The sequence below is a fragment of the Anguilla rostrata genome, chromosome 3 (genome assembly GCF_018555375.3).
Source record: "Anguilla rostrata isolate EN2019 chromosome 3, ASM1855537v3, whole genome shotgun sequence".
In the NCBI taxonomy this organism is placed as follows: domain Eukaryota; kingdom Metazoa; phylum Chordata; class Actinopteri; order Anguilliformes; family Anguillidae; genus Anguilla; species Anguilla rostrata.
This window is the reverse complement of record NC_057935.1, coordinates 10,222,071-10,249,075: the sequence shown is the minus strand read 5'-3', so window position 1 is coordinate 10,249,075 and position 27,005 is coordinate 10,222,071. Positions and strand designations below refer to the sequence as shown.

General features: G+C 41.9%; 3 protein-coding genes and 1 long non-coding RNA gene across 19 annotated transcripts in view; all 4 read left to right on the top strand.

Moving 5' to 3' along the window:
• The window catches only part of LOC135250075 (protocadherin alpha-C2-like), a 42,260-nt gene extending 35,617 nt beyond the window's left edge, over positions 1–6,643 (top strand). For 9 of the 15 annotated variants that reach the window (XR_010328856.1, XR_010328855.1, XM_064325993.1 and 6 more), the window contains 2 exons: positions 2,351–2,387; positions 3,424–6,643. Coding sequence is in view for 12 of the 15 variants with exons in the window: in XM_064325993.1 (XP_064182063.1) it covers positions 2,351–2,362 (12 nt within the window). In the remaining 3 variants the exon portion in view is untranslated. The other 6 variants (XM_064325985.1, XM_064325986.1, XM_064325984.1 and 3 more) reach the window with 3 other exon arrangements.
• Positions 6,644–7,234: 591 nt separating this feature from the next.
• On the top strand, positions 7,235–14,955 carry LOC135250079 (uncharacterized). The gene is made up of 4 exons (XR_010328858.1): positions 7,235–7,349; positions 8,834–9,028; positions 10,099–10,171; positions 11,095–14,955. It is a non-coding gene; the product is annotated as an uncharacterized LOC135250079 (long non-coding RNA).
• A 1,854-nt stretch (positions 14,956–16,809) lies between these two features.
• The window catches only part of LOC135250072 (protocadherin alpha-C2-like), a 121,390-nt gene continuing 111,194 nt past the window's right edge, over positions 16,810–27,005 (top strand). Inside the window, exon 1 of one of the 2 annotated variants that reach the window (XM_064325964.1) lies at positions 16,810–19,703. In XM_064325964.1, coding sequence (XP_064182034.1) covers positions 17,316–19,703 — 2,388 coding nt within the window. In that variant the 5' untranslated portion in view covers positions 16,810–17,315. Of the gene's footprint in view, positions 19,704–23,700; positions 26,733–27,005 lie in introns of those variants that run through there. The other variant, XM_064325970.1, reaches the window with a different exon arrangement.
• LOC135250077 (protocadherin alpha-8-like) lies at positions 19,990–23,689 on the top strand. The gene has a single exon (XM_064325997.1). It carries the CDS (start codon positions 20,831–20,833, stop codon positions 23,237–23,239), a length of 2,409 nt encoding a protein of 802 aa, XP_064182067.1. The 5' UTR covers positions 19,990–20,830; the 3' UTR covers positions 23,240–23,689.

Here is a 27,005-nt window from a genome sequence, read left to right as displayed (position 1 = left end):
TATACTATTGATGCAAGCTTTTACATAAAATATTTCAAGTTTATTGAGTGTCAATAATACTGAGAATTTTTTTACCCACTAAAATAATCAAAATTGAAGTGCAGGTTTTGTTTTTGCTGGTTATTCTAAAAGCTAACACGGTAGATAACAGACTGGTGTATCTTGTTTGTTAAGTGTAGACTACATGTTGATTAAAACTGATTTTTAACAGATAAATTGAATTTATGATTTAATGCCCCTAACACGGTATGAAGACACTGTGTGTTAGGCTACTTGCCATTTGATTAGTCCGATCGTTGGCACGCTTGATAATAAAAAAATAAATAAATTACTAATGAAAACAGGATGAGATCAATGATTAGCTTAAATGAAAGTTTTGTGCCCCACCGATTTTCAGCTCACCAGTCACCGCTGAATAAAACTTTATGTATGTGGGAAATATTCAATCCTAGCTCTCTGCTGACCAGCAACCTGCTGACTTTGCTCAAGCAATCAAAGTTGCCGTTAATAATAGCTGTTCGTTGGGGCTGTTTATTCATCTCTCTTTAAAATGTTGCATAGATGAAATTTCATGTTAATGAAACTGCCTACCGCGTCCGCTTCCAAACAATCAAGACAATCAATGATATTTTTCTTTCTGTGCCTGTCTGTATAAACGACTGTTTCTCCTGAGTTTTTTTTTTTTTTTGGATTTTTGATTGGTTGAGCGAGTAACTGGCTAGGGGGAACACATGGACTGGAGCATACGAAAAAAAATAATTTATTTATTTACCAAAGGTGGGTGGACGCGTCCACCCCCAATTTAACCCCTGCGTGTAATACATTTTTTAAACAGATATCACAGACTATTTTTTAATAGTGTTGAATAGAACATATTTTTCCACACCTTCACGCTGCAGCTATTTATATAATTTTTGGTGTTTCTAACATTGGGCCTGACATCATGGAACTCAACAGCTAATGGTTCAATTGCCACATATTTTTTCCTCTCAAAAACAGATGAGTGGATGGATAAAAAGATATCAGACTCCAAAAATACAGTATTTATTCCCTGTCCCTTTGAGTGGTATGATATATGTCCTTTGCTGGTTTGGTTTATTCATTTATGAGCCAATTTAAAACCAGTGTTTACATTTAAGCATGAACTACCTTAGTAACAATGTATGTATATTTTCTCATATTTGTAACAAATTGAAAGTACTTTAGAAAAAAATACTTTCAATTTTTGGCAAATCCACAATGCTACTTTTCACTCAGCGTTCTAGTGTAGAACACACTACAGAGTGTAGGCCTGTTTAATTAGCCTAAAAATCACTGATCAGATAGAATGTTCATATTTAATGCATACTGTTATTACTCAAAAACCTTTGGGATGAAAGGTAAGTGTGTAATACCTATAACCTAGTTGTGTGAGTTGTTTACGTTTCTTTTGTCTGTGTGTGTGCGTGTGTGCGTACAGGGGCATTCATTTATGTGTTTGTGGGCGTGTTTCCGTGTGTGCATGTGCGTTTGTGCGTGCGAGTGTGTGTTTGCGTGTGTGTGCAGCATGGTTATGAATATCTTGGAAGTTATGTTCCTCACACTTAATTCCTTCCCTCCAGGGCTGACTTTTGGTGAACCCATTCAAGTGTTTTACTTTTTGTTCTTTTATAATTCTTACTTAAATTAAAGCTATCACAGTATTTTCCGAAACACAACAATGCTTATGCTAAGAGTAATGATTTTTTTGGGATGTTCTTCATTGTTAGATAGTCAGAGGATATAGTGCTCTTTATATTAAACCTTCCTGGATCCTTGCTCATTACTCAGGTCCTGCCGGGACTGGTCTGTTGTCAGGGTTACTGTGACTTGTCTAAGGTCATACCAAAAAGATCGTTGATTAGTGTATTTCACTGGCACCTGCTGCGGTCTTGAAATGCATTTTTTTAATGTAAATAATCACTGCAGTGCTATTAATATTGTAACTAACCCATGGCATGTTAATAATTTTGTAACTAACCCCTTGCAATGCTATTAATAGTGTACTTAATATTCCTGATACAGTAGTTACCCTCTGTAATGTTAATGATGTAGGTAATCTGTCATGTTACTGAAACTGTGGGTAACTCTTGTACTGTTACACATTATGTTGCTAAATCCTTTAGTCTGTTGGATACTCTGGCTAATCCCTGCAATGTTATGGATAGACTCTAATGTTTTGTGCTCTTTTAAGATGACTTATTCCATTGAGATTTTTTATATGTCTGAACTTCTGTGTCACTGAGGAATTTCAGAAAATCAGGGAAGCTCCCTTTGTGTGCACTGTTAAATATATAAACATTGAAATACCTGTTTCTTTTTCTGTTTGAAGTACTCAAAATGAAAGGAACCCCCTTCCACAGCTGGAGGTAATGCTGAATCTGAGTCTTTAGGAGCCATGAATGATGTGACGGCAATGAGTATTTTGTTTCTGTCTTGTTTTGGTCGTTGGTGCTGTTTTTTTTTTGTCCAAATTTCAAACTGAAATCTGGGATTAATTACTTCCAGGTCTGGGGGACTTCTGTCCGTCTGAGACCCCCGGTAGTCCCAGTGTCCATCTACAAATGGCCTGGACAAACTGTCCACTGTCCTGTGCTGATATACCTACGTTCCTCTCCCCTCATAAATACACAGGCACACACACAGGGGAGTCAAGTTCAGTTCCACAGAACCGAAGGGCAGTGCCCGTGCTGCTATTTGGAGGTTACATAAATAGGGGGTGTATTGGCTGCCCTGCTGCAGAGTAATAATGATAACGTGTGGTTTGTTTGGCAGAGGCCCCGGGTTAAATGGTACTTAAATGGTAGCCCAGATTGGGACGAGATTTGAGGTAGGCCCTCTTTGACTGCTGCCCTCCTGTCTGCTCTCTCCCTGGAGTCCTAGACACGAGCACCAGCGCAGAACACAGAACCGCGCCCACCTTGTAACCTCTGCATCCACACAGAAGACAAAAATCCCCACTTTGTTAGGTGCATGATCGCTAATGTTTGCCTTCAGCACTGCTATTGGACAGTTTAGTCACAGTAATCCAGTCCCTGTTGGTTTATCGATTTGTTTGATTCCTGGTACATGGAGTTGTGTGATTCGCCCTCCCTCCTCAGTGCAGGGGGATGGATAAAAGTGCATCACCTGACATCACTTCTCCCACCCTGTCACCATGTAGTCCTAAAGCATGTCAGTTTATCGATGGTGATTCTTTCTGTAGCCATGCCTGATTATTGACTTGACTGACAGCTGGGGGTGGGGTTATTCTGCACTGATTGCCTCTGCATGCCTGTCTTAAGTCTGGACTGATGGGAGTATTGGGTCAGGGACACCTCTTCCCTGTGAAATGACTGTGATGTTTGAACCAAAGACCCCCCCCCCTCCCAGAAGCAATCCTGATTCTGTTCTCTTTATTCACAGGCATCCACCACTAGCGGCAGCTCTGCTTGAGCCCACAACCCCACCCCCCTCTGTGCCCCCCCCCCCCCTTTCCCCACCAGAGGCAACAGAAGGACTCCATCAGCTGTGACCACCTGCAACTGAACCCCCCTCCCCCACCTTAAAAGAGGAATAAGCCCCCCTCTCCCATTATCTCATATCCCATAACCCTCTGCAAACTTGTAATGGACTGGCATCTGAGACATCTACATCGATCACGCATGACCTTGCATGGCTGTAGTAACAGAATGAACTTTTAAAATTGAAAAGTAAGGGGGGATAGCGCATTATTATACCAACGTAATTATCCTGCTCAGTGAGCATTTCTGTGGAAAGATTAATGCAGTCAATGAGATGGATGTAGCAAAGAGGAGGTGACCCTCTTTAAGACTGCAGCTCTCCTCAAAAACATGCTCTTCCTCCGTGGGACTAAAACATCGTAAGCATTTAAAAACATAACGGGACAAAAGGGAAATAATGCTTTTCTTACTCCGTAGGTTTACTTTCATTGTGGTTAGTGTTTGAGTGTAGCATGCTTTTTTTACATAAACACATCAAAATAAGTCTCATTTTAAAAGGTATTTCGGAGTGAATATTAACTGTAAGTATAAAATGTCGGCTCCTTGATATCAGTGAGCTTTTGTGTGCTGTGTGAAGGTTTTCAAGTGGTGGCTTGTGATCACTGATGGTTTGGTCAGCCACAGGAAAACACGTTAACACAAACACACACAGACTCAAACTGCAGGGAGTCAACATGTTTAGCACTCAGTGGTCAGGACTTCATTTAAAACCAGAGCAAATAACAAGTACTGTGGGTGCCTGATTCCAGTAACTTTAAACTGATGAAGTATTATAGATATGTTGTTTGATTATAGTATTAAATGTTTAAAATGATTGTGTAATTTGAAACAGAAACTAAACAATACGTGTATTTGTGCAGTGAAGTTGATGCCGACCAATTTTAATATTTACATTGTTTATTTTATAAAAATGTACACCTGAAGACAACGTCATTTTTACTCTAAATGCTGATTTTTCTTGCTTGAACTGTGATCTGTGCTTTGTGTGAAGTATTATATCGGTGGTGCAAAGTGTGGTCATTCTGCATTTTATATACAGTTTGATATTGTTTGTTTATTGTCTGTTGATTCAGGATGATTTTTCAGACTACTCGGCACGTTGTAACTGTACTTATTTTTGAGTATTTGTTGGTATAAGGAGCTGTTTTCTGTCTCAGGGCAAGCCCTTTACATGCCTGGAAAAGGGATTGAAGGATGGGGGGAGGAGGAGGAGGAGGAGTGAGAGGCCCAGTAAAGGGACTGAGTGGTTCTGTCCAGCTAATCTCTGCTGAGGCAGCACACATGGTGGATTGCAAAATGGAACAAAGATATGTGACCCCTCTCCACATTCTTCTCTAAGGCCGTGCATGAAGCTGGTCCTCTGTTTCTTTGGCAGTGCAGTGGAGTTAGAAGGCTGCTGCAGCCTTACAGGAATGTGATAAGTGTTGTGCAATTTCTGGGCCCTGGCTTCTGACTGACCCTCCGGATCAGAGTAGCAGGAGAGCTGGCGGGCTCACAATAAACATTTCATGGTTACTATTCAGAACCGTTTCACTGGAGAGGGTCCTGGTGATATTCTCATATATTAACAAATAAATGTGTGTGCGTGTGCGTGTGCGTGTGCGTGTGCGTGTATAAAAAAACAACATTCACGGCTGGAATTTGCTATGGTGGTGAAACACAAAGGGGCCAAAATGCCTCTTATCTAAAGCACAATTATTATAAGCATAAAAATCCTTCCTTTTATATTTACAAATGGGACACTGATGCTTTATTATGAACCAAAATAGTCCCCATTATTGAGGGTGTTGTCTTTATTGATATTTTTATAGATCTTCATTTCTAATTGATGCGTGAAAACATTTAAACTGCAGACACAGGTGGCAAGAGGGGTCCCTAGTAGTAGCAGCCTTGAGTGAAGCCATGTGATCCTCTCACACGCATGCCCTCCCCAGCTGTGAAGAGACAGGTCAGGCTTTCTGTTCCTCTTAATTGCGGGCCTCCCAGCTGTTATCAAGGGCTTGCTCTGAGACAGAACTGAACCACTCCCGCTCTTGGTGTCTAAGTGAGAAACTGGCTGGTTGACTCTCGGCTGTGTGATCTATTCCACAACATCACAGGCTAATCGGGTGAATTCTGCGATAAGTCAAACAGCAGTCCGCACATTGCAAGGCTCCCATTCAGTAATTTAACGCACCCAAAATATTTTGGTGCATTAAATTATTGAATGGCAAGCCTTGCAGTGTGCGTACTGCTGTTTGACTTGTCGTAACTTTCATTGCTGTTCTGTCCAGCACCTGCCCTAACTACAGGTGCGCATACCCCTACCACTCTCGTTTACAGGGTAGTCAGGGGGCGTTACCACCAGCCATACCCAGGTTTAATGGGAGTGACAGTCCCCAAATCAGAGGCTTACAGATGACTATCATTGGCCTGTAAAACCATTAACCCTGAGATCCAGCAGTATTTCAGTTAATCTATAAAGCAATGCAGAAAACATATGAGATGTAAATGGCCAAATGGATTACCCCTTTGGAGAATTTGTTACTCTTAGGTGGGGGTTCCACGTGGGGGGGGGGGGCTTTGTAAAATTGTGCTGTAATTTTTCAGAATATCAGAATATCCAAAATCACTCGTGGAGCCCCTACCATTATATGAATGATATGTGCTGTCTGACAGACGTATATATACATATTGTGTACTTTTATTAATATATATGGCTAAATTACGTGCCTATTATCTTGGCATACATTTGTATTTACATTTTTTTAAATATGTAAACCTGATTGTATGTATTTTAGTTGCTCCTTAAAAAGGCATAGCCCTTCGAGTGGTGGAGCACTGTTTTGTGCCATGGGGTAATGTCCACATCGCCCCTATGTTTGATATGATTGGATCAGTGTTTGATGATGTGGCTGCTGGGTAAGTGCTGTTGATGCTGTTGATGGATTTCCTGTTCCTGCTCTCTGCAGCATCTGCTGCAGGGCCCTGCTGGGCTGCAAAGACAGGTGTGGGAAAAACAGCCGGCCAGAACCAGGCTGGGATGCCCCTTGTGCTTTCTTTTCATAATTGGTGTTATTGTTATTGATTACTGATATGCTTTGCTTATAAATACTGACGTGTGAATAAACGCCTTAAAGTGAGTGCCTCTCCTGTCTATTTTTGTGGTCGACTCAAAGGAGCTAAAGGAGGAATCTGTGCCTCTGCTGGTGACCCACTTCCTCATGCCCACACAGACCCAGGCAATGGCTCAGAGGGAGGGGAGCACAGAGACAGAGAATGTAGACTGTGGGTTTGGGGGAAGGGGGTGGGCATTCAGACATATCATAGTGTCTGTACTGCACTGCACCATGCTGTAGTACTGTAAACTGATTCCACCAGCCAAAGTGACTGACAAGACCATGCTTTCCCTCACCTAGTAACCATGAAGGGAATAAGCAAGCATTATACAAACAAAACAGCCTATGCGAATATTTTATTGAGAATATTCATACACATATTTATGTATATTTAACGTTAGATGATACGTGAATGAGAATGTGATTGTTCTAAGTGATTATAAGTAACATCGTCGGGGGCGGGTTATGCTACGGCGGCGCACTGAACCATGCACTAGAAAAAATGGGCGTTTTTGTTTCCGCCATTTCCACAAGCGTCTCAGTATCACATGCGACTCTCTGAATGGAAGATTCAGCACGATGGGCAGAGACCGGCCTCGCAGGGTTCCGTTACCATGGAAACGTGCTGCTCACGGTACGTGCAAGCAGCTGTGAGCTGGATGTACTGTTCTGGCTTCTGCATCCGGGACAGAGGGCTTGGTCATCCGCTTCGCATGGACGCATTTGTGAGGTGCGTAAAAACAAAAATAAACCCTTGCTGTTCAAATTAAAAGTATAATAATTTAACGACCACCCACCATAAGCATAAGCATTAATTAAACTCACCGGATTCAAGAAAATACAGGAATCTGGACGTGCAAAAGAAAAAACCATTAAAATATTAAATATTACTCTTACCTCTCTATTGCATAGCATAACATTAGATTACAAGTCATTAAACATATTACGTTTCTTAGCAAAACAGTTCGTTTTATTTTTAAATACACAATGGGTCTATATAAATCAACTTACGAATAATTAAATATTATTCTGCCTAATTTAAAACATGTCTTCAGATTGTAAGAGGAAGTAATTCTGAATATGAATATCCAGAAAAAAGTTTGCTAATGTCGCCTAATCTTTTCCCCCCGTTTCGTAAAGTATGTGTTATGGACTAATCTGGAATATGTACCTAATTTTGGATTCAGTGATTGTGGTATTAGGTAATAACAGTATTTGTACATATTTACATATTTCAGTAATTTACACGCGCGCGCACACACACACACACAATCTGAACTAAATAGGTCTGTGGTAGCCTATTTATTGACGGCCCACCATAGCAGACGATAGCGTACAATGTAAGGCCATACAATTTACTGGAGTACATTCTGAATGACAGGAATTTTTAAGGTCTTTTCTTGAGAAGTTCATGTAATTTCTAAATTAATCCCGCTGTTTGAAGACAGTTTGTCTGCATTGTGTCGCGAGTCGTCATAATGCTTTTCTGTTTGGTCATAGAAGCACAATACGTCATAATAGCCTTATAAGACAGTCAGTTAAATGTCAGTCAATAGCCTGCCTATTCAATGACAAAGAGGACGAGTGCCCCTTTGTAAATCCAAATGTTTATATTCACCAATGATCATAGGGGGTCGCTGTTCACTAGCGTAACAGACTTAACTTGGCCGTAGGTATGCTGCATAAATTAACTTCAGGCTCTGGAGCTCTGATCATAGACATGCATATTAACTAGACAGAATCCGCCTTCAGCTCCTAAACTTGTGAAGTTCCGGAAGTAAGGCTGTAGGCCTACTGTGCGTGTTGAGGGCAAAACATTGATGCTCCTATTAAAGTGAATGGGAAATATCAGACTTTCCAAGGCAAAATAAAACGTATTCGATGGTATTTTGAAACTCGATTGACGACCGTTACGTTTCATATGAAAAGCAGATTGAAAAATATGCATTATGTAATAAAATATCCACATTTTAATGAATATTTAACCAAGACTTCTGGACCAAAATAACATTTTTTCAGAAACTGCAGCACATAATGAAATTTATGATCACAAAAAATGGACCAATGAGGTTTTCCTTGGTTGCTAAATCACCTTGGATTTCTACATTGAATTCAATGGGCTGCCCGCGCTTTTGGCCTCAAACATGCGCAGTAGAAGCTGTTTACCCGTCACTTCCTAGGCTTAACCGTTTGGCCCCGCCTCTACCTCACCAGTTCCTGTGTACGCTACGGCTCTGACGATCAGTCCACGAGAGAGGGAAACAAGGATACATTCAACAAGTGAAGAAGAACAAGTGAATATGGCACCACCCCCTATGGCAGCAAGGACTAGGTCAAAGACAACGAATCTTAACAGACACGAATCTACCCATCAAGAGCCCGTATGTGAAAATGGTATCAAACGTGAAAGTAAGTTATCGCCCTACGACACACGATGCTTGCGATGTCAGGTAGGATGTACGATAGGAAATGGAACCGACTAAAACACAACGACACCCACGCGCAAACACAACCGCACGCACACACAATTATAAAGTATATCGTTCCCAACAATATTTTTGCCCAATAGTTGTATTTATTTATATTTTGCAATTCTGTGACTGCTAGTTGTGGACCCCCTTCTGAAATAAACCAAACTGGTAAGTAATGATAATTTTTACTAGCATCGAAATTGGGTTCCTGTTCTTTGCGAATTTGACACTCAATGATAAAACCATTTCCTGCAGCCTATGAATCTCCAGTGCGAATGTTTGAGACCATGAATACACGTGAACCTACCTTCCTATAAAGGAAGCTTGTGCCTGTGTGTGCAATAGGCCTAATAGAAAGTTAGCTAACATTTATTGAATGAGTTTACAATTTGCTATAGGACTATTTTAGCTGTTTGATTTGAAAATAGAAACAATTTTATTAGACTGATATCACTCACAGTGTCATCCATCTTGAAAAGGAATACAAGAGACATTCTGCTTTTCTTTGTAAAAGCACAAAGAGGCCACTTGAGAGTAATAGGAAAAGTGGTGGCAAATAATACCACCTACAGCTGTACACATGAGAGCTATATGCCATTATACCTATGAGGGGGGAATTGCATTTGCTATGAGGGGGAATTGAGGAAGAGAGGGAAAACAGGAGGGTGGTAACATTGAAAGTGAACACTGTGGAGCAGGATACAATGCTATACTAGTCTGACCCTCATATGGAGACCCATATTGGCCACCTTATGTGTATCAGTAGGTACTAGTGTCCTGACTCACTGTCTTGTTAGCTCTGGTGGTTGCACGGCAAAGAGAGGGAGAGAGAGAGAGTAGAGGAAGATGGTGACAGGGCAGAAGGAGCAGGTGTCTTGGAGGTGAGAAAGGAGCAAACATGGAAAATTAAGACAGAATTCAATGACAATTGCCTAATCCTCATTTCCGCCAACTTGCATGTATTAACAGTTTTTTGACTCGCTGTCCTGTTTTCTCTGGTGGGTTTAGGGTAAAGAGAGCATGAGACAGAGCATACAGGAGGATGTTGACATGAGGAGAAGGAGCAAGAAGTGACATGGAGGTGAGTGTCAAATTAACAACTTTTAAAAAGCTAAACGGATAGTCACACTAAATTGCGCTGGCTTCTTACCATGAAAGTAACCAAGACCAAAGGACACTGGAATATATTATTTAGATCGTCAAAGTCTGTTATCATTGAATTGTTGTATCGTTGAATTTCAGGTTACTTTTGTAACCTGAAACTTGCCCTGGAGTTCTTTCATTCATTACAACCATTTAGCAGACGGTCTTATTCAGAGTGACCTGCATTACTTTTTACATAGCATTTACATTGTATCTATTTATATGGCTGGATATATACTGAAGAAATACAGGTTAAGTACCTTGCTCAAGGGTACAACAGCTCTGTCCTACCCGGGAATTGAACCTGTGACGTTTAAAATCCATGGCGCACATGTCAGCTTTATATTAATGAGCAGCTATAGCAACAATCATGTGATATGCATGTGCGTGTGTGTGTGTGTGTGTGTGTGTGTGTGTGTGTGTGTGTGTGTGTGTGTGTGTGTGTGTGTGTGTGTGAGAGAGAGAGAGAAAGAGAGAGATGGGTGGGCGTGTGCAAAATATGCTTTAGAAGCCCAAATTCATGTATGATTTCCTGTGGAGTAAAATGAGTGGCAGACAGTAGCTCCCTGCCCAAGCAAGTGATGGGAACGACTGTTGTTATATTCCCTGCATCGAGCGACAACAGGATATTAATTAGCTGTGGCACTTGCTAGGATAACCGATTATAAATATGAATATGTCAGTTCCAATTAAGGGCAGAAAACGTCAACCTAGGAGGTTGATTTTGAGTCAATGTATGCACCTACATCTCTCCCTCTTCCTCTCCTCTCTCTCTCTCTCTCTCTCTCTCTCTCTCTCTCTCTCTCCCCTCCCTTCCCTCCCTCCCTCCCTCCCCCCTTTCTCCCTTTCTAACTGTGGTAGCTTTTCTCAGTTATTCTCCTCTGCCACAGTTGTGGAGTTCTTCTCCCATCTTACCAGACCTGACAGCGACAGTGAATAATTCACTGTGTCGCACCCATGTGAAGGCGTAGCTGTAGTATATCCCTGTGCATGTTTCAGCTCTTACATGCAGATGCACTTTACTCCATTAATCCTTTCTGCTTTGACATCAGAGTGTTGTGGGTTCAGTGCCACTTGAGTTATCCCAGAGATCAGGGTAGGACATTCTGTCACTATCCAGGGTGATTTTGCCCCCATCATTCATTTTTGGGGGTGCTTTTGTATTACAATGGTGCTAAACTTTGAATTCCATGAAAATTTAATTGGCTGCCGTTTTTATTATCAGACAATCAAATACATAATACATACATGTTAATTCTGATACACTTGTTCTCCAACTCCAACCATTTTTCCAACATTTATGCCTCTTGATAAAGTTTTCTTTTCACTCAATGGGACCCTCAGCCAATTAGATAATGTATGTAATTTCACGTATAGGATTGATGGATCAGGTGCACAAAATTATAACATTCATACATGAGAACAAATTAAGGGATGTTTTTCTGGCACAAATGTTAGTAAAAAGAGCGGTTGTTTTTTTTGTGTAATGTATCTTGCATTTGTCAGAAACTGCTGTTTTACCCTGGGCAAGGGTAACTTTAGAAGTCCCTTGGTGTTACTGTGTGACAGAACTTAGTTTAAATTATTTTACATTACACTGTGACAAGTGAAGTCCCCACAGAAGGTAAAGAGGGATCATGTTGTTGTAGAGCTTTTAATGCGATTAAAATAAATCCTCTTATTGCTGCTGCTGTGCTGTGGTGCTGCTGTATGACTAGCGGCTGTATCATAGCATACCAAAATATAGCCTCCATTAGATGGGAGGCAGGCAAACACCTTCTCTGATTACCTGACAACACTGTGGAGCAGTATGGTTTGGCAGTTGGCAACTGTACAGAAATACATTCTATTAAAGTCATGGCTTCATTTTTGCATCCTTTGGAAATTTGTGAGTGATTTGGAGAACATTCTGTGTTCTAGTGACAGATAAACTCTGAATTAGTCTCATGTCAAATGCATCAGTATTCTGCCTGTGTTATTGCTGTATGTTGCCAATTGTAGGTCTATGCTTTTTCAAATATCATATTTAATATTGATCACCTGCTATCTATTTAGATGTGGTTAATAACAGAGTTTGCATTAGCATGATTGAGACCACTTATTTTGTCTGGCAGAATCGATCAATTCTGTTTCCCTGATTTTGCCTTGTGTCAATCGCTTGTGTCATTGTTGTGGTCATTGAGTGGTCAATGCATTTAGCTACATATGGGTTAATCGTGTGTCACTTGTTGGCACCCGACTGGTGAGATCTTTGATTGAATGCTGTGTTGTATAAAACTGGTCCCATAGGGCTTTCTGACAGTGCCCTACATCCCAAGAGCAGATCATTAGCACCCTTTACCCAAATATCAGCAGATCGGCAGTGGCCCTGCATGCAGGGGACAGATTGATATGGAGTGGCATTGCTGACAGTAGCTAAGAATAACTGACTCATAGTGGTTCTGACTCTTCTAGCAGATCTCTGATATCCCTTTTAATTGTTTCCTGCACCGTGGGCGAAGGAATGTGCCTTCACTCTTCTCACCGCCCACCATTCACGGCTGGGGCATTTTCTGTGAGTCATCCAGTAGCTGACGGCTGATGTGTGGAAGCATCCCTGTGAATCTGTGAATGGCGTCTTAACTGGTCAGTGAATGGAGGAGCTGCGGGTGACTGGGAAACGGCGGTGTGCCTGCAGTCTGTTAGCGTTTGCAGTGCAGAGTGTCTGTCCAGCGTGGCGGTTAGCCTGCTCCAGCGTGGTGTCTGTGCCCCCTTCGGGTGCAACGCTACACAGGGCCCCTTTGAGTCCTGTCCAGCACAACAGAAGGAGCTCTGTGATCTCTTCTGAAATGTGGTGCAGAGACATTTTTGTGCTTGCAGCTGCTATGGGACACACAGAGTGCTTTTTGACTTTGTTGTAACATAAAAAAAAAAAAAGTGGTTTTAGCTGCGATACATACTTGGGTTTTCTGTTTGCCGTTTCACAATAGGTTATTTCACAGAATGTGCCCTTGATGTGCATGCATGTGTGCGTGTGTTTGTTGTGGTCAGAGAGAAACCACTTGGTGGTCAGTGTGATGTGTGCTTGTAAAAAGTGGTGCACACACTCCTGTGCAGAATGGGCTCCTGTTGAGATGATGACATCAGTGGCAGCCTGTGAATCACAGTGAATAAGAATCAGCAGCCAGTGAATGAGATATCATTATTATTACTTTCCTGCTATCCCTGGCAGGCTTCTTATCAGTGTATAATCTCCCACCCACTCTGTTTGTTCCTGGAGCAATGAAGTCATGCTGTTGCACAACCTTCCGCAGTTCTCACCAAGAAGGCCTCCATTGTCGTCAAGACATTTTACTAATTAGGTAAAAGTATTTATAGGTTTGGGATTAATACTGTGAGGCTTCCACACGCACGCAGTCTGTGCTCATTTAAATTCAGCATACGCCACCTGCGTGCAACTGCCCCAAGTCACCGGTTTAAAGGAAGGGCTTTAAGGAATGGTGTTTTTTCCTGTAATGTGCAGATCTCCCACTGATTTATACAGATTACTCCCGGTTTCACTCCTCAGTTTCATCTGCAGTGGCTCCTGTCCTGCTTAGTACAGTAATTGGGATGGTTCAGTGCAGATTTAAAAATGAATGATTAAACAGTTGCTGGATTGTTGCCAGACTTTGAAATTAATCACTCTCTCTCCCTCTCCCCTCTTGCTCTCTCTCTCTCTCTCTCTCTCATATATATATATATATATAAGGATGAATGTAGGCAAGAAAGGTTGCATGTTGGAAGGAAACACTCAAAGCTTTTACTGAAATGTGTTTGTATTGGCTGTTTGAACAATCCAGAATTTTGTGGAATATAAACATGATCCTTTTCTTTGTTTTGGATTTGTACAACACCTGGAGACATTACGTTGATGTTCAAGCTGTTCGGAGTTACTTCACGGGGCATTTTCTTGCTTTGGACCACAAACCCCCGAATGCCCTTAAATGCTTTGTGAAGTCAAGCAGGGCTTCAGAAACTCCTCTAAATATCTAAAAATATCCTTCATCACATCTGTGTTAATCAAAAACCAACATGTTTGACTGGGAAAAACATGTAAAAGTCAGTCCGTTTCCAACAGTCCTAACCACATTTATGTCATAAGAACTGACCTACAGTGAGCTCAGGGGTTAGTACAATTTGGATTTAAAGAACTTTGTTCTAAAATTCAAGTAGGCCTTTTCTTACTCCAGTCATATGTGTGAATGTGCACAAATTCACAAGACCATGTTTACTGCAGTTTCACCATGGTTGTAGCAATCAGAATTGTGCACGAAGGACATCTCAAAAAGCAGCCCATGTATACTTTAGTGATTGCAGTGCCAGTGAATTGTGAAATTATGTCATTGGAATGGCAGGGATGTGTGGCTAATTTTCCTAGTAAGAGATATGGTCTTCTCTTCATAGCGTAATCCATTTCCCATCGATGTAGTCATGCTGTAAAACCAGATGTGTATTTTGTTTGAATGCTTCAGTGCCAGAGAACTCTCACTGATGCGGGGGCATATTTCAGCCATCAATGGCCGTCTCAAACGCACAGAGACTCTGAGTGTCCTTTCCTTCTGGGAAAGGCCAGCCCTGGTTGTAGGCGAGAGGGGGGGTGAAGGGGGGGACGGGTGTGGGTTTGTGATGTTTAAGGCTCTGTCACTGTGGGTCTGCTGGCTTGAGAGCAAAGAGCCAATTCACGCGCTGCGCAGCCCTAGTCGTCCCCCCCCACACCCCCCCCACCAACCTTGGACTGGCAGCCCTGCGTCTCTGCGGCGCTGCTGGGATTATCCCTGAAAACGCTCTGGCTCATCACCGCTCTTACCTGTAACCGTTCCACTCTGCGGCATCATTAGCCCCGTTTCCCACGCTCGAGTGTGGTTATCCCCTAAGCGCCTGTTAGTTTTTAGTGTTAGTTTGAGGCCTGTGCTTTGAATGACAGAAGAGCCCCTTTTTTTGTCTTAACTGAGCTCATAACAGCCGTGACAGGACAGAGGACATTTTGGCAGGGAGTGAGGGGAGGGGTGTTGCTGGTGGGATTTGACTCTTCCACTGAAGAGAGGCACTGCAGATGATTGTCCTCCAATGGTCGAGGAGCAGTTTTTCATGCTCATTTATTCTGATGAAATGGGGGGGCCTGGCCTGTCTGTACAGACAGTCGTGGTTGTATTATTGGCTGTTAGAGGACGTTGATGCCAACTAGCTAGGAATAGGAACCTCTAAAAGGAAAGCTGTTTTATTCTGATGTCTACCTGCACTGTGTGGACAGAGGGATCTTGTCAGCTCCTCTTGCACCGCCTGCATGCTTTAGCCCTGCACCGATGCTGTATCAGAGGTGATTCAGGTCTGTCACACCAGTGCATAAGTGGCTTTACTGAAGTAGAAAAAAACCCTCCTCACCCTCTGAGAATAAATTCGCAACGCTGGTTTCTGACGGTGTGTCCTTTCCAGCACGGGATAGAACAAGTGTCTGCAATCTCACGTTTCTCAGACTGAAAGGATGCTCTGAAAATAGGATATAATTTGCAGCCATTCTTATCCTGATTGCTTGAGAGGCTAGTTAAAATGATCACATACGCATTAATTCACAGAATGTACTGGTGTTTCATTGTGTTTAATTGACTGATTCACGTTTTAAACTGTTGCTGCATGTTATCTGATATTCAGCTGTTAATAACTAATAAAGACCTTTGCATTCATATCTGAATTTGTGATTTTTAATGGAAATTGTGCTTTTATACTGCATAATACTGTTCTATTAATATCCTAACTTATTCATACCTTCAGTATAATATTTAATAATTGTGTGTTTTGTGTGATGAACTCTCTTGGTCAATGCATGCTAGGATAGACTTTAGCTTCAGATCTTTTAGCTTATGAGTAGATTGCGTGCGTATAGCAGCACAGTTCTGTAGGGAAAATTCATTGAGCGTGCATGGCTAACTGAACATGCTTTGTGTGTTTTTTTGGGCAAGGGAGGCCTTTGACACACAACTACTTACATGCTGAAAGTCACAGTGTACACAGCTCAATGAACCACGCTGTATTTGTCTGATATTTCGCATGCAGATGTCCGTTCGTGTCTGTGTTCGTTGGGAAGCTATAAAAGCAGATGCTGAGAGTGCTGTTTACAGCCCACCTCAAACAGCGACCTTCAGCTACAAGATAACTGCTGGCTTGCTGGGGCTGTGAGATTTGTCTGTCATATTTAATAGGCACTGTTTATCCTTGCATTGATTACTTAAATGGGCTGTCTGAATTCATTTAACAGCAGAACTGTCTGCCATCCACACGTGGTCTTTATTTCCAGGCCTGTTTCAGCAGCACTGGCCTCTCGGGTCAGATCCCTCCGCCAATCCCCCCTTTCAGGAACACCTGTAAAGCCCCTCCCGCCCCCTTTTTCAGTAACACCTGTATGCCGATTCTTCCCTTTGCTTTCCATTTGTTCACCCACCAGAATTGTCTTTGACTTTGGTCCTTTGAGAAATTATTCACTTCTGAAGGACAACAATGGTTGAATATCTACACGGTTTTAATTTGAGTTTAATTTTTTAATTTGAAATTATACGTGTTATTGTATAATTATACGTATTATTGTATCGTAGTTTTCAAGTAACTGGCCTGTTTATAACGTGGAATTTCGAGGGTGCAAGCAAACACCTGCCTTCGTGATGAATTTGACTCTTGGTGCAGTTTTGGACATAGTCACTACGTGTCGCTCTTGTTCCACGAGACACCGTGAGACAAAGACATTGAATTTGCCCCTCCCTTCAGTTTATATTTAGTTTTTGCAAGCTATCCTTCCTTTTAGTCTTCGAATCGCGCGTGCTTCTGCGAACATTGTACAATGCATCGGAAAGAGAAAACTGAATTTTAAAACAGGTGTCTCCTTCAGAGTTATTTGTACTTGCTGTGGATTTATTTTAACCACGATGTGTATTTTTCCACAAGGATTATCTTTTGCTCTTGGACAAGGATTTACCAGTGAACTGGTTTGATCTTTTTAGTGAGTAAAAAGCCATTTAAGTGGAACGTTGGAGTAAACTGGATGTGTTGGAGTAAATGCAAATGTTCCAGCCATGATGTTTGTTTCGGACCAGATATATTCGGATGCTTATTTTGTGTTCATATTTCTGTCTTGTCTCGGAGAACTGGTTTCGGGACAGATCATATACAGTGTTTCGGAGGAGGTAAAAACGGGCTCTTCTGTTGGAAATATAGCCAAAGATATCGGTCTTAGCGCTAGAGAGTTGGACGCTCGTGGGTTTAAGATTGTTTCGGGGTCGAATAAGCAGTATTTTGGGGTAAATTTGGATACGGGCCTTCTGTTTGTTAAGGAAAGAATTGACAGAGAAGAGCTATGCCCGGATGCGCACTCCTGCTTTGTGAATTTAGAGGCCATAGTGAACAACCCTCTGCAGCTTTACCGGGTGAGAATCACTGTAATCGATATTAATGATAATCCACCAGTTTTTCCTGTTCCTTCTATTCAGTTCAACATTTCTGAACTTGCTGTGTCGGCCGGGACTCGATTCCCGTTAGAGAGTGCATATGATGCGGATGTTGGCATAAATTCAATAAAAACATACAAATTAAGCTCGAACGAATTTTTCACTTTGGACGTACAAACACAAAGCGATAAATCTGTATCTGCAGAGCTTGTGTTACAAAAAACTCTGGATCGAGAGAAAACTCCCCTCCTCCACCTAACGGTCGCTGCTGTCGATGGAGGCTCTCCTCCAAGATCAGGGACCTTAGCTATCGACGTTCACGTTTTAGATGCAAACGACAATACGCCAGTTTTTAACAAATCCGTTTATAAAGTATCCATACCTGAAAATACGTCTGTTGGGACCGTTATAACCCGTCTACTGGCGACAGACCTGGATGAAGGCTTCAATGGTGAAGTGCTTTACTCGTTCAGTAGCCGTAGTCCCCAGAACATCATAGATACGTTTGAAATAGACGTACACACAGGGGACGTTAAAGTGAAAGGAAATGTTGATTTTGAGAAGTATGCTGCCTTTGAAATTCGTATTCAAGCCACCGACCGAGGTCCAGTGCCTTTGACTGGGCATTGCAAATTGCTGGTGGAAGTGCTCGATGTAAACGACAGTCCTCCCGAGGTAACTGTGACGTCACTTCTGAGCCCAGTGGAAGAGAGCGCCAGTAAGGGCACAGTTATCGCACTGATGACTGTGTCAGATGCGGACGGAGGAAAGAACGGCGTGGTCAACTGTAAACTCGAGGGGGAGAGTCCCTTCAAACTCCAGTCGTCTTTCCAGAACTATTATTCTTTAATCCTGGACGGGACTCTGGACCGAGAGAAAGTTTCAGAGTACAATCTTACAGTTATGGCCAAGGACGAAGGAAGCCCTCCATTGTCAAGCAAGCGAGTAATTCTAGTGCAGGTTTCTGACGTGAACGACAACGCCCCGCAGTTCCCAAACCCCGATACGCAGGTATATTTAAGGGAGAATAACCCCGTGGGGTCAGTCATATACACCGTCTCTGCGTTTGATCCCGATTTGAAAGAAAACGCACAGATAACCTATTCAGTATTTCCGATAACTATCAACGGTGTCCGCATGTCCTCAGTCTTAAATGTGAACTCTTTAACCGGTGAGATACTTAGCCTACAATCTTTTAACTATGAAGAACTGAAAACGTTCCAGTTTCAAATTCAGGCCACAGACTCTGGTGTTCCTCCACTAAGCAGCAACGTGACTGTGAACGTTTTTATCTTGGATGAGAATGACAACAGCCCTGGGGTTCTTCCACCTTATTCTGACCGGGGCTCCGTTAATACTGAAAACATTCCCTATTCTGCTGAAGCGGGATACTTTGTGGCCAAGATCAGGGCTGTAGACGCAGACTCTGGTTACAATGCGCTGCTCTCTTATCACATCACGGAACCCAAGGGAAGCAGTCTCTTCCGAATCGGAAGCAGCACCGGGGAAATAAGGACAAAAAGGCGAATGAGTGACAATGACTTGAAGACTCATCCATTGGTGATTTTGATTTCTGACAACGGAGAACCTTCCCTCTCAGCGACTGTGTCGATTGATGTTGTGGTCGTTGAAAGTACTGATGAAGTAGAGACATCTATTCGACAGATGCCAAAAAGGGAGGACAGATTTTCAAATTTAAATCTGTATTTGCTGATTGCCATTATCTCGATTTCAGTTATATTTCTGTTAAGTCTAATTAGTTTAATAGCGGTGAAATGCCACAGGACGGACGGCGGTTTGAGCAAGTACAGCGCTCCTGTGATCACCACTCATCCTGACGGGAGCTGGTCTTACTCCAAATCTACTCAGCAGTATGACGTGTGTTTTAGCTCAGACACACTCAAGAGTGACGTTATGGTTTTCCCTGCACCCTTTCCGCCAACGGACGCGGAGCTGATCAGCATTAACGGAGTAGACACGTTGAAACGGAACCAAACTCTCCCCAACAGCGAGAAGGTAAGAACCAGTTTTCACAAAAGTTTGAATTATAGATTATATTATTGTCCTTGTATGATACAACATTCTAACTGTTGCAGCGTAGCCTACAGTCTTTGGACTGACTAAGAGATCCACCTAAGCATGCAGTTCTGTGTAGAACTGCCCTTGGTCCTGAACTCTCACTGCCCATGGTCCTGAAATCTCACTCCTACTCTTTGCTGCAATTGCTAAAATAGCAAAACATTATTTTGCTATCGTTTTCTGTATATTTAGGCCTATGTGGGAAAGCAAAATTCTTATATGCAGAACAATCTTTAGGAAGGAAAATAAAAACAATTAAGTTTAATGGTGACACTGTAGGATCCAAATTTATACTGTATGCGTGTGATGCAGACAGTGAGACTTGCTGCTCGTAGGTGTTAGTGGAACCTACCAATACCAATATTGTCTTCCGTTTTTTAATCCCTGCGTTATTTTGGGACTTTTTTGACAAATGTAATTCTTCATTTGAAATTACGCATTTCTCGCTGTGCCTCTGCGCAAGGCAGATGCAGATCAGGCTTATTACATGGCGAGGTGTCATTAGTTTAATTCTCTTTGTATTTTCCTTTCATCTTTATCGTCATAGAATGCAGTACTGGTGTTTTGTAGTTGTTGATTACACAAAAGAAAACAGGAATTCTGTTTCACGTTGATCATTCTGACACGAGAAATGAAAGCTAAAGCCGTGGCTATTTTACCGATATATTTGGTGAGAGCTCATTTTATTTTTAGAATATAAAAAATGAGTTGTACGACTAAATAAATATTATTATTATTATTATTTTGACAACTTAATGTTGGCCAGTTTACATAAATAGTTGTTTATCCATTCCAGTGGTGGAAGTTCTATGATGCGTCCACATGATGTCTCTGTTGACCCACAAAGTAAAATATTCTCCTCTTGGTATCTGGGCTCCTCCTTGTTTGGTAACGGGTTGCGATTACACAGGGCTTTGTTACACGGACTCGCAGTACGCCAAGAGCTGGGTTGCAGACTTCAGGATTCTTCCGTTATTTGCGGAGTAAATTTATGTATTTGTATCAGTGATTTTGGAATTTTAAACGCCTCATTGGATTTATGTTGCTGCCAAGGTTAGCGGAACATGTATTTTTCAGAGAGAAAAGAGTCTTTGGTGACGTATCTTCTGGTCCTGCTCCTGTTGTGTGGTTGGGAATCGGCTTCTGGACAGCTCTCGTATTCAGTTTCCGAGGAGGTAAACCCGGGAACCTTTGTGGGAAATCTTGCCAAAGATTTAAATCTGAATGTACTTGAACTGGAATCACGTACATTTAAGATTGTCGCCGGTTCCAAGAAGAAATATTTCGAGGTGAATTTAAAGACGGGTATTTTGTATGTTAATGACAGAATTGACAGAGAGGAGCTTTGTCCTAACGCCCTCAAATGTGTGGTTAATGTAGAAGCTGTTATTAACAATCCTCTGGGACTTTATCGTGTGGAAGTTAATATTGTGGACGTCAACGATAATGCTCCCGCATTTCGAGTAAAACTACAATACGTCAATATAACTGAAAATACCTTACCTGGACTACGATTTCCTTTACTTGTGGCCTACGATGCGGATGTAGGGAAAAATTCTGTAAACACGTATAAGCTGAGTCAGAATGAACACTTCTCTTTGGATTTGCACAAACGAGAGACTGTATCTGCAGAGTTGGTGCTGCAGAAGGCTTTAGATCGAGAGAAACAGTCTGTGATTCAGCTCCTACTGACTGCTGTAGACGGGGCAAATCCGCCGAGGTCTGGCACCATGCAGGTTATTGTGAATGTCTTGGACATTAACGACAACACTCCAGTTTTCAGCAGTTCTCTGTATAAAGTTAGTATCTTTGAAAACACACCACCGGGAACATCAATAATAACTTTAAATGCAACGGATTTAGACGCAGGTTCAAATGGTGAAATCGCGTACTCCTTTAGTAAGCTTGAGCAAGTCCATATCTTAGATATGTTCACAATAGATTCCCATACGGGGACAGTTACAGTGAAGGGAGTGATAGATTTTGAACAAAATAACGCGTTTGAAATTCACACTCTAGCTAGTGACGGAGCTCAGCCACCTATGGCGGCTCACTCTAAATTGTTGATTGAAGTGATGGATGTCAATGATAACGCTCCTGAAATAACAGTGACGTCTCTCTTGAATAACGTGAAAGAAGACACAAAACTAGGGACTACGATTGCTCTTGTTTCCGTTCTTGATGCAGATGGTGGTAAAAACGGAATGGTGAATTGTTACAGTTCCAAGGAATTCCCCTTTAAACTGCAAACGAACTATAAGAACTATTACTCTTTGGTAGTTGACGGCCCACTGGACAGAGAGAGCGCTCCACAATACAATGTCACCATAACAGCTACTGATGAGGGGACTCCGCCCCTCTCCAGCACCAGCGTTATCACTGTGAGTATTTCCGATGTAAACGACAACGCGCCACGCTTTCCGGTACCCTTGAATAACGTGTATGTGAAAGAAAATATCCAAGTGGGATCTGTAATTTACACTGCATTTGCCTTTGATCCTGATTTAAACGAAAATGCGAAAGTTTCTTATTCTTTATTGGAGACTTCGGCAAAGGGTGCCGCCACGTCGTCTACTTTCAAAATGAACTCCATTACTGGGGAAATATACAGCTTGAAAACCTTTAACTATGAAGACACGAAATCGTTCCAGTTTCAAGTTCAGGCTACAGACTCTGGTGTTCCTCCACTAAGCAGCAACGTGGATGTGAACGTTTTTATCTTGGATGAGAACGACAACAGTCCGGCGGTTCTTCCGCCCTATTCTGACCGGGGCTCCGTTAATACTGAGAACATTCCCTATTCTGCTGAAGCGGGATACTTTGTGGCCAAGATCAGGGCTGTAGACGCAGACTCTGGTTACAACGCGCTGCTTTCTTATCACATTGCGGAACCCAAGGGAAGCAGCCTCTTCCGAATCGGAAGCAGCACCGGGGAAATAAGGACAAAGAGGCGAATGAGTGACAATGACTTGAAGACTCATCCATTGGTGATTTTGATTTCTGATCACGGAGAACCTTCCCTCTCAGCGACTGTGTCTATAGATGTTGTTGTTGTTGAAAGTGCAGGTGAAATACAAACATCCTTTAGACAGTTACCAGCCAAGGAGGAGAGTTTCTCGGATTTAAATCTGTATTTGCTGATTGCCATTATCTCGATTTCAATTATATTTTTGTTAAGTATAATTAGTTTAATAGCTATAAAATGCCACAGGACGGACGGCGGATTGAGTTCATATAGCGCCCCAGTGATAACCACACACCCTGACGGGAGCTGGTCTTACTCCAAATCTACTCAGCAATATGACGTGTGTTTTAGCTCAGACACGCTGAAGAGTGACGTTGTAGTTTTCCCCGCATCTTTTCCGCCTGTGGATGCCGAATTGATCAGCATCAATGGAGCGGACACGTTTAAACGGAACCAAACTCTTCCCAATAGCGAGAAGGTAAGAATGGGGTTTATCAGTTGTATATAAAGCTGACTTATATATTATTTATTTGTCTTTTCAAAAATACAGCTTTCTGTAACTTGCCGTGTAACGCTCAGTCTGAGTCATTGAGTATAGTCTCAGGCGATCCGTTTTTCCTGCAAATCTTGTATATATCTGTCCTTGGTCCTGGAAATACGACTTACTTTGTTTGAGTATTTGATTTTAATTTACCAAATTTCATGACATCCTCAAGTATTTACAGACAAAAAAAGAAATAGACTAGTCATGGTTATTTGTTTTTTGGGCGTTTTATTGGTGATCAAGGAGAAGTCAAGCCACGGAAACAAATAATACTATTATATTCATATTATTATTAATAATGACAATAATTAAAAGGTGTAAACATTGCTGTACAACACATTACGTTGATAAAAAGCAATGTTAAAAATTCCAGAAAGAAAAGAAACATTGCAAAAAAGAAGGGTAAACTACTCGTTACTCGAAATAATTTCATGATTGAATGATTAGCCTACTGTCTGTTATTTAAACACGGTATGGCATACTGCTGAAATGTGTTAGTGCATGGAACTTCGTAATCCTTTCTGGCTTCGAAGATAACAGTCTATGTCTTGTATTCAGTTAGCTTTATTTAGGATTTTTAAAACAAGTTTAATGTAATTCTTGATTTAAAATGCCCCTATGCATTGTTGATACATGGGTTTAATATGTCACTGTGTCGTGAGTTTGATGCATTTTCTCTCGTGGTTTTTATGGTTGCTTCGATGTGTGCGTGTGATGCTATGTGTGATGAAACACAACTTTTTTTTATTTCTTTCTGTTTAACAACATGATTTTAGCCATGTTGCAAAAATAATTGTTTATTCAGGAGAGCGCTTTAAGTTCATGGTTTATCCACACGGTGTCTCTGTTGTCCCACAAAGTGAAATATTATTTACGTTGTGTCTGGGCTCCTCCTAGTTTCAAAGGAAGAGCTGATTACACAGGGCTTTGTTACAGATTCGGACGACGTGAAGATTGGGTAGCAGGCCTGAGTATTTGCTCGTTTTATCGCGGAATAAATTTGGATATTTCGGTGTGCGTGGCTTTGGACTGGAAAACGCTCCATTGGATCTATGCTGTTACCAAAATTGTCGGAACAATGTATTTTTCGGACATACTGGGATCTATGGTGAAGTATCGACTGGTCCTGCTGCTGCTGTGTGGTTGGGAGGCGGTTTATGGGCAACTCTCTTATTCAGTTTCAGAAGAGGTAAATCCAGGGACCTTTGTGGGAAATATCGCCAAGGATTTAAATCTGAATGTACATGAACTTGAGTCACGCGCATTTCAGATTGCCGCTGGTTCCCAGAAGAAATATTTCGAGGTGAATTTAAAGACGGGCATTTTGTATGTGAATGAAAGAATTGACAGAGAGGAGCTCTGCCCGAATGCCCTCAAATGTGTGGTTAGTGTCGAAGCTGTTATTAATAATCCTCTGAGGCTTTATCGTGTGGAAATTAATATCATGGATGTGAATGATAATTCTCCGTCTTTCCGAGAAAAATCACAGCATGTAAATATTACCGAAATCACCTTGCCCGGTGTGCGCTTTCCTTTACTTGGGGCGTATGATGCGGATGTCGGGAAAAATGCTGTAAACACATATAAACTGAGTCAAAATGAACACTTCTCTCTGGATTTGCACAAAGGAGAGAGTGTAGCTGCTGAGATGGTGCTGCAGAAGGCTTTAGATCGAGAGAAACAGTCTGTGATTCAGCTCCTAGTGACTGCTGTAGACGGAGGAAATCCGCCGCGATCTGGCACCATGCAGATTATTGTGAATGTCTTGGACATTAACGACAACCCTCCAGTTTTCAGCAGTTCTCTGTATAAAGTTCGTATCTTTGAAAATACACCACCAGGAACATCAATAATAACTCTCAATGCAACAGATTCAGACGCAGATTTAAATGGTGAAGTCGTGTACTCCTTTAGTAAGCTTCAGCAAGGACATATCCTAGATATGTTCACAATCGATTCACATACGGGGACAGTTACAGTGAAGGGAGTGATCGATTTCGAACAAAATAACGCGTTTGAAATTCACACTCAAGCTAGTGACCGAGCTCAGTCGCCCATGGTCGCTCACTCTAAATTGTTGATTGATGTGATGGATGTCAATGATAACGCTCCTGAAATAACAGTGACGTCTCTCTTGAATAACGTGAAAGAAGACACAAAACTAGGGACTACGATTGCTCTTGTTTCCGTTCTTGATGCAGATGGTGGTAAAAACGGAATGGTGAATTGTTACAGTTCCAAGGAATTCCCCTTTAAACTGCAAACGAACTATAAGAACTATTACTCTTTGGTAGTTGACGGCCCACTGGACAGAGAGAGCGCTCCACAATACAATGTCACCATAACAGCTACTGATGAGGGGACTCCGCCTCTCTCCAGCACCAGCGTTATCACTGTGAGTATTTCCGATGTAAACGACAACGCGCCACGCTTTCCGGTACCCTTGGATAACGTGTATGTGAAAGAAAATGTCCAAGTGGGATCTGTAATTTACACTGTATCTTCCTTTGATCCTGATTTAAACGAAAATGCGAAAGTTTCTTATTCTTTATTGGAGACTTCGGCAAAGGGTGCCGCCACGTCGTCTACTTTCAAAATGAACTCTATTACTGGGGAAATATACAGCTTGAAAACCTTTAACTTTGAAGACACGAAATCGTTCCAGTTTCAAGTTCAGGCTACAGACTCTGGTGTTCCTCCACTAAGCAGCAATGTGGTTGTGAACGTTTTTATCTTGGATGAGAACGACAACAGTCCTGCGGTTCTCCCGCCCTATTCTGACCAGGGCTCAGTTAACACTGAAAACATTCCCTATTCTGCTGAAGCGGGATACTTTGTGGCCAAGATCAGGGCTGTAGACGCAGACTCTGGTTACAACGCGCTGCTTTCTTATCACATTGCGGAACCCAAGGGAAGCAGCCTCTTCCGAATCGGAAGCAGCACCGGGGAAATAAGGACAAAGAGGCGAATGAGTGACAATGACTTGAAGACTCATCCGTTGGTGATTTTGATTTCTGATCACGGAGAACCTTCCCTCTCAGCGACCGTGTCTATAGATGTTGTTGTTGTTGAAAGTGCAGGTGAAATACAAACATCCTTTAGACAGTTACCAACCAAGGAGGAGAGTTTCTCGGATTTAAATCTGTATTTGCTGATTGCCATTATCTCGATTTCACTTATATTTTTGTTAAGTATAATTAGTTTAGTAGCTGTAAAATGTCACAGGACGGACGGCGGATTGAGTTCATATAGCGCCCCAGTGATAACCACACACCCTGACGGGAGCTGGTCTTACTCCAAATCTACTCAGCAATATGACGTGTGTTTTAGCTCAGACACGCTGAAGAGTGACGTTGTAGTTTTCCCCGCATCGTTTCCGCCTGCGGATGCAGAGTTGATCAGCATCAATGGAGCGGACACGTTTAAACGGAACCAAACTCTTCCCAATAGCGAGAAGGTAAGAATGATGTTTATCAATTGTATATAACGCTGACATATTTATTTGCCTTTTCAAAAATACAGCTTTCTGTAACTTGCCGTGTAACGAACAGTCTGAGTCATTGAGTATAGTCTCAGCGATCCCTTTTGCCTGCAAATCTTGTATATATTTGTCCTTAGTTCTGGAAATACGAGTCCGCCCGACTTAATTTCTTTGAGTATTTGATTTTAATTTACCAAATTTCATGAGATCCTTTGAAGTATTTACAGACAACAGAAATAGACTAGTCAT

Bases quoted from the DNA above. Each gene is read 5' to 3' on its own strand.
- LOC135250077 (XM_064325997.1), top strand. From the start codon at position 20,831: ATGTATTTTTCAGAGAGAAAAGAGTCTTTGGTGACGTATCTTCTGGTC.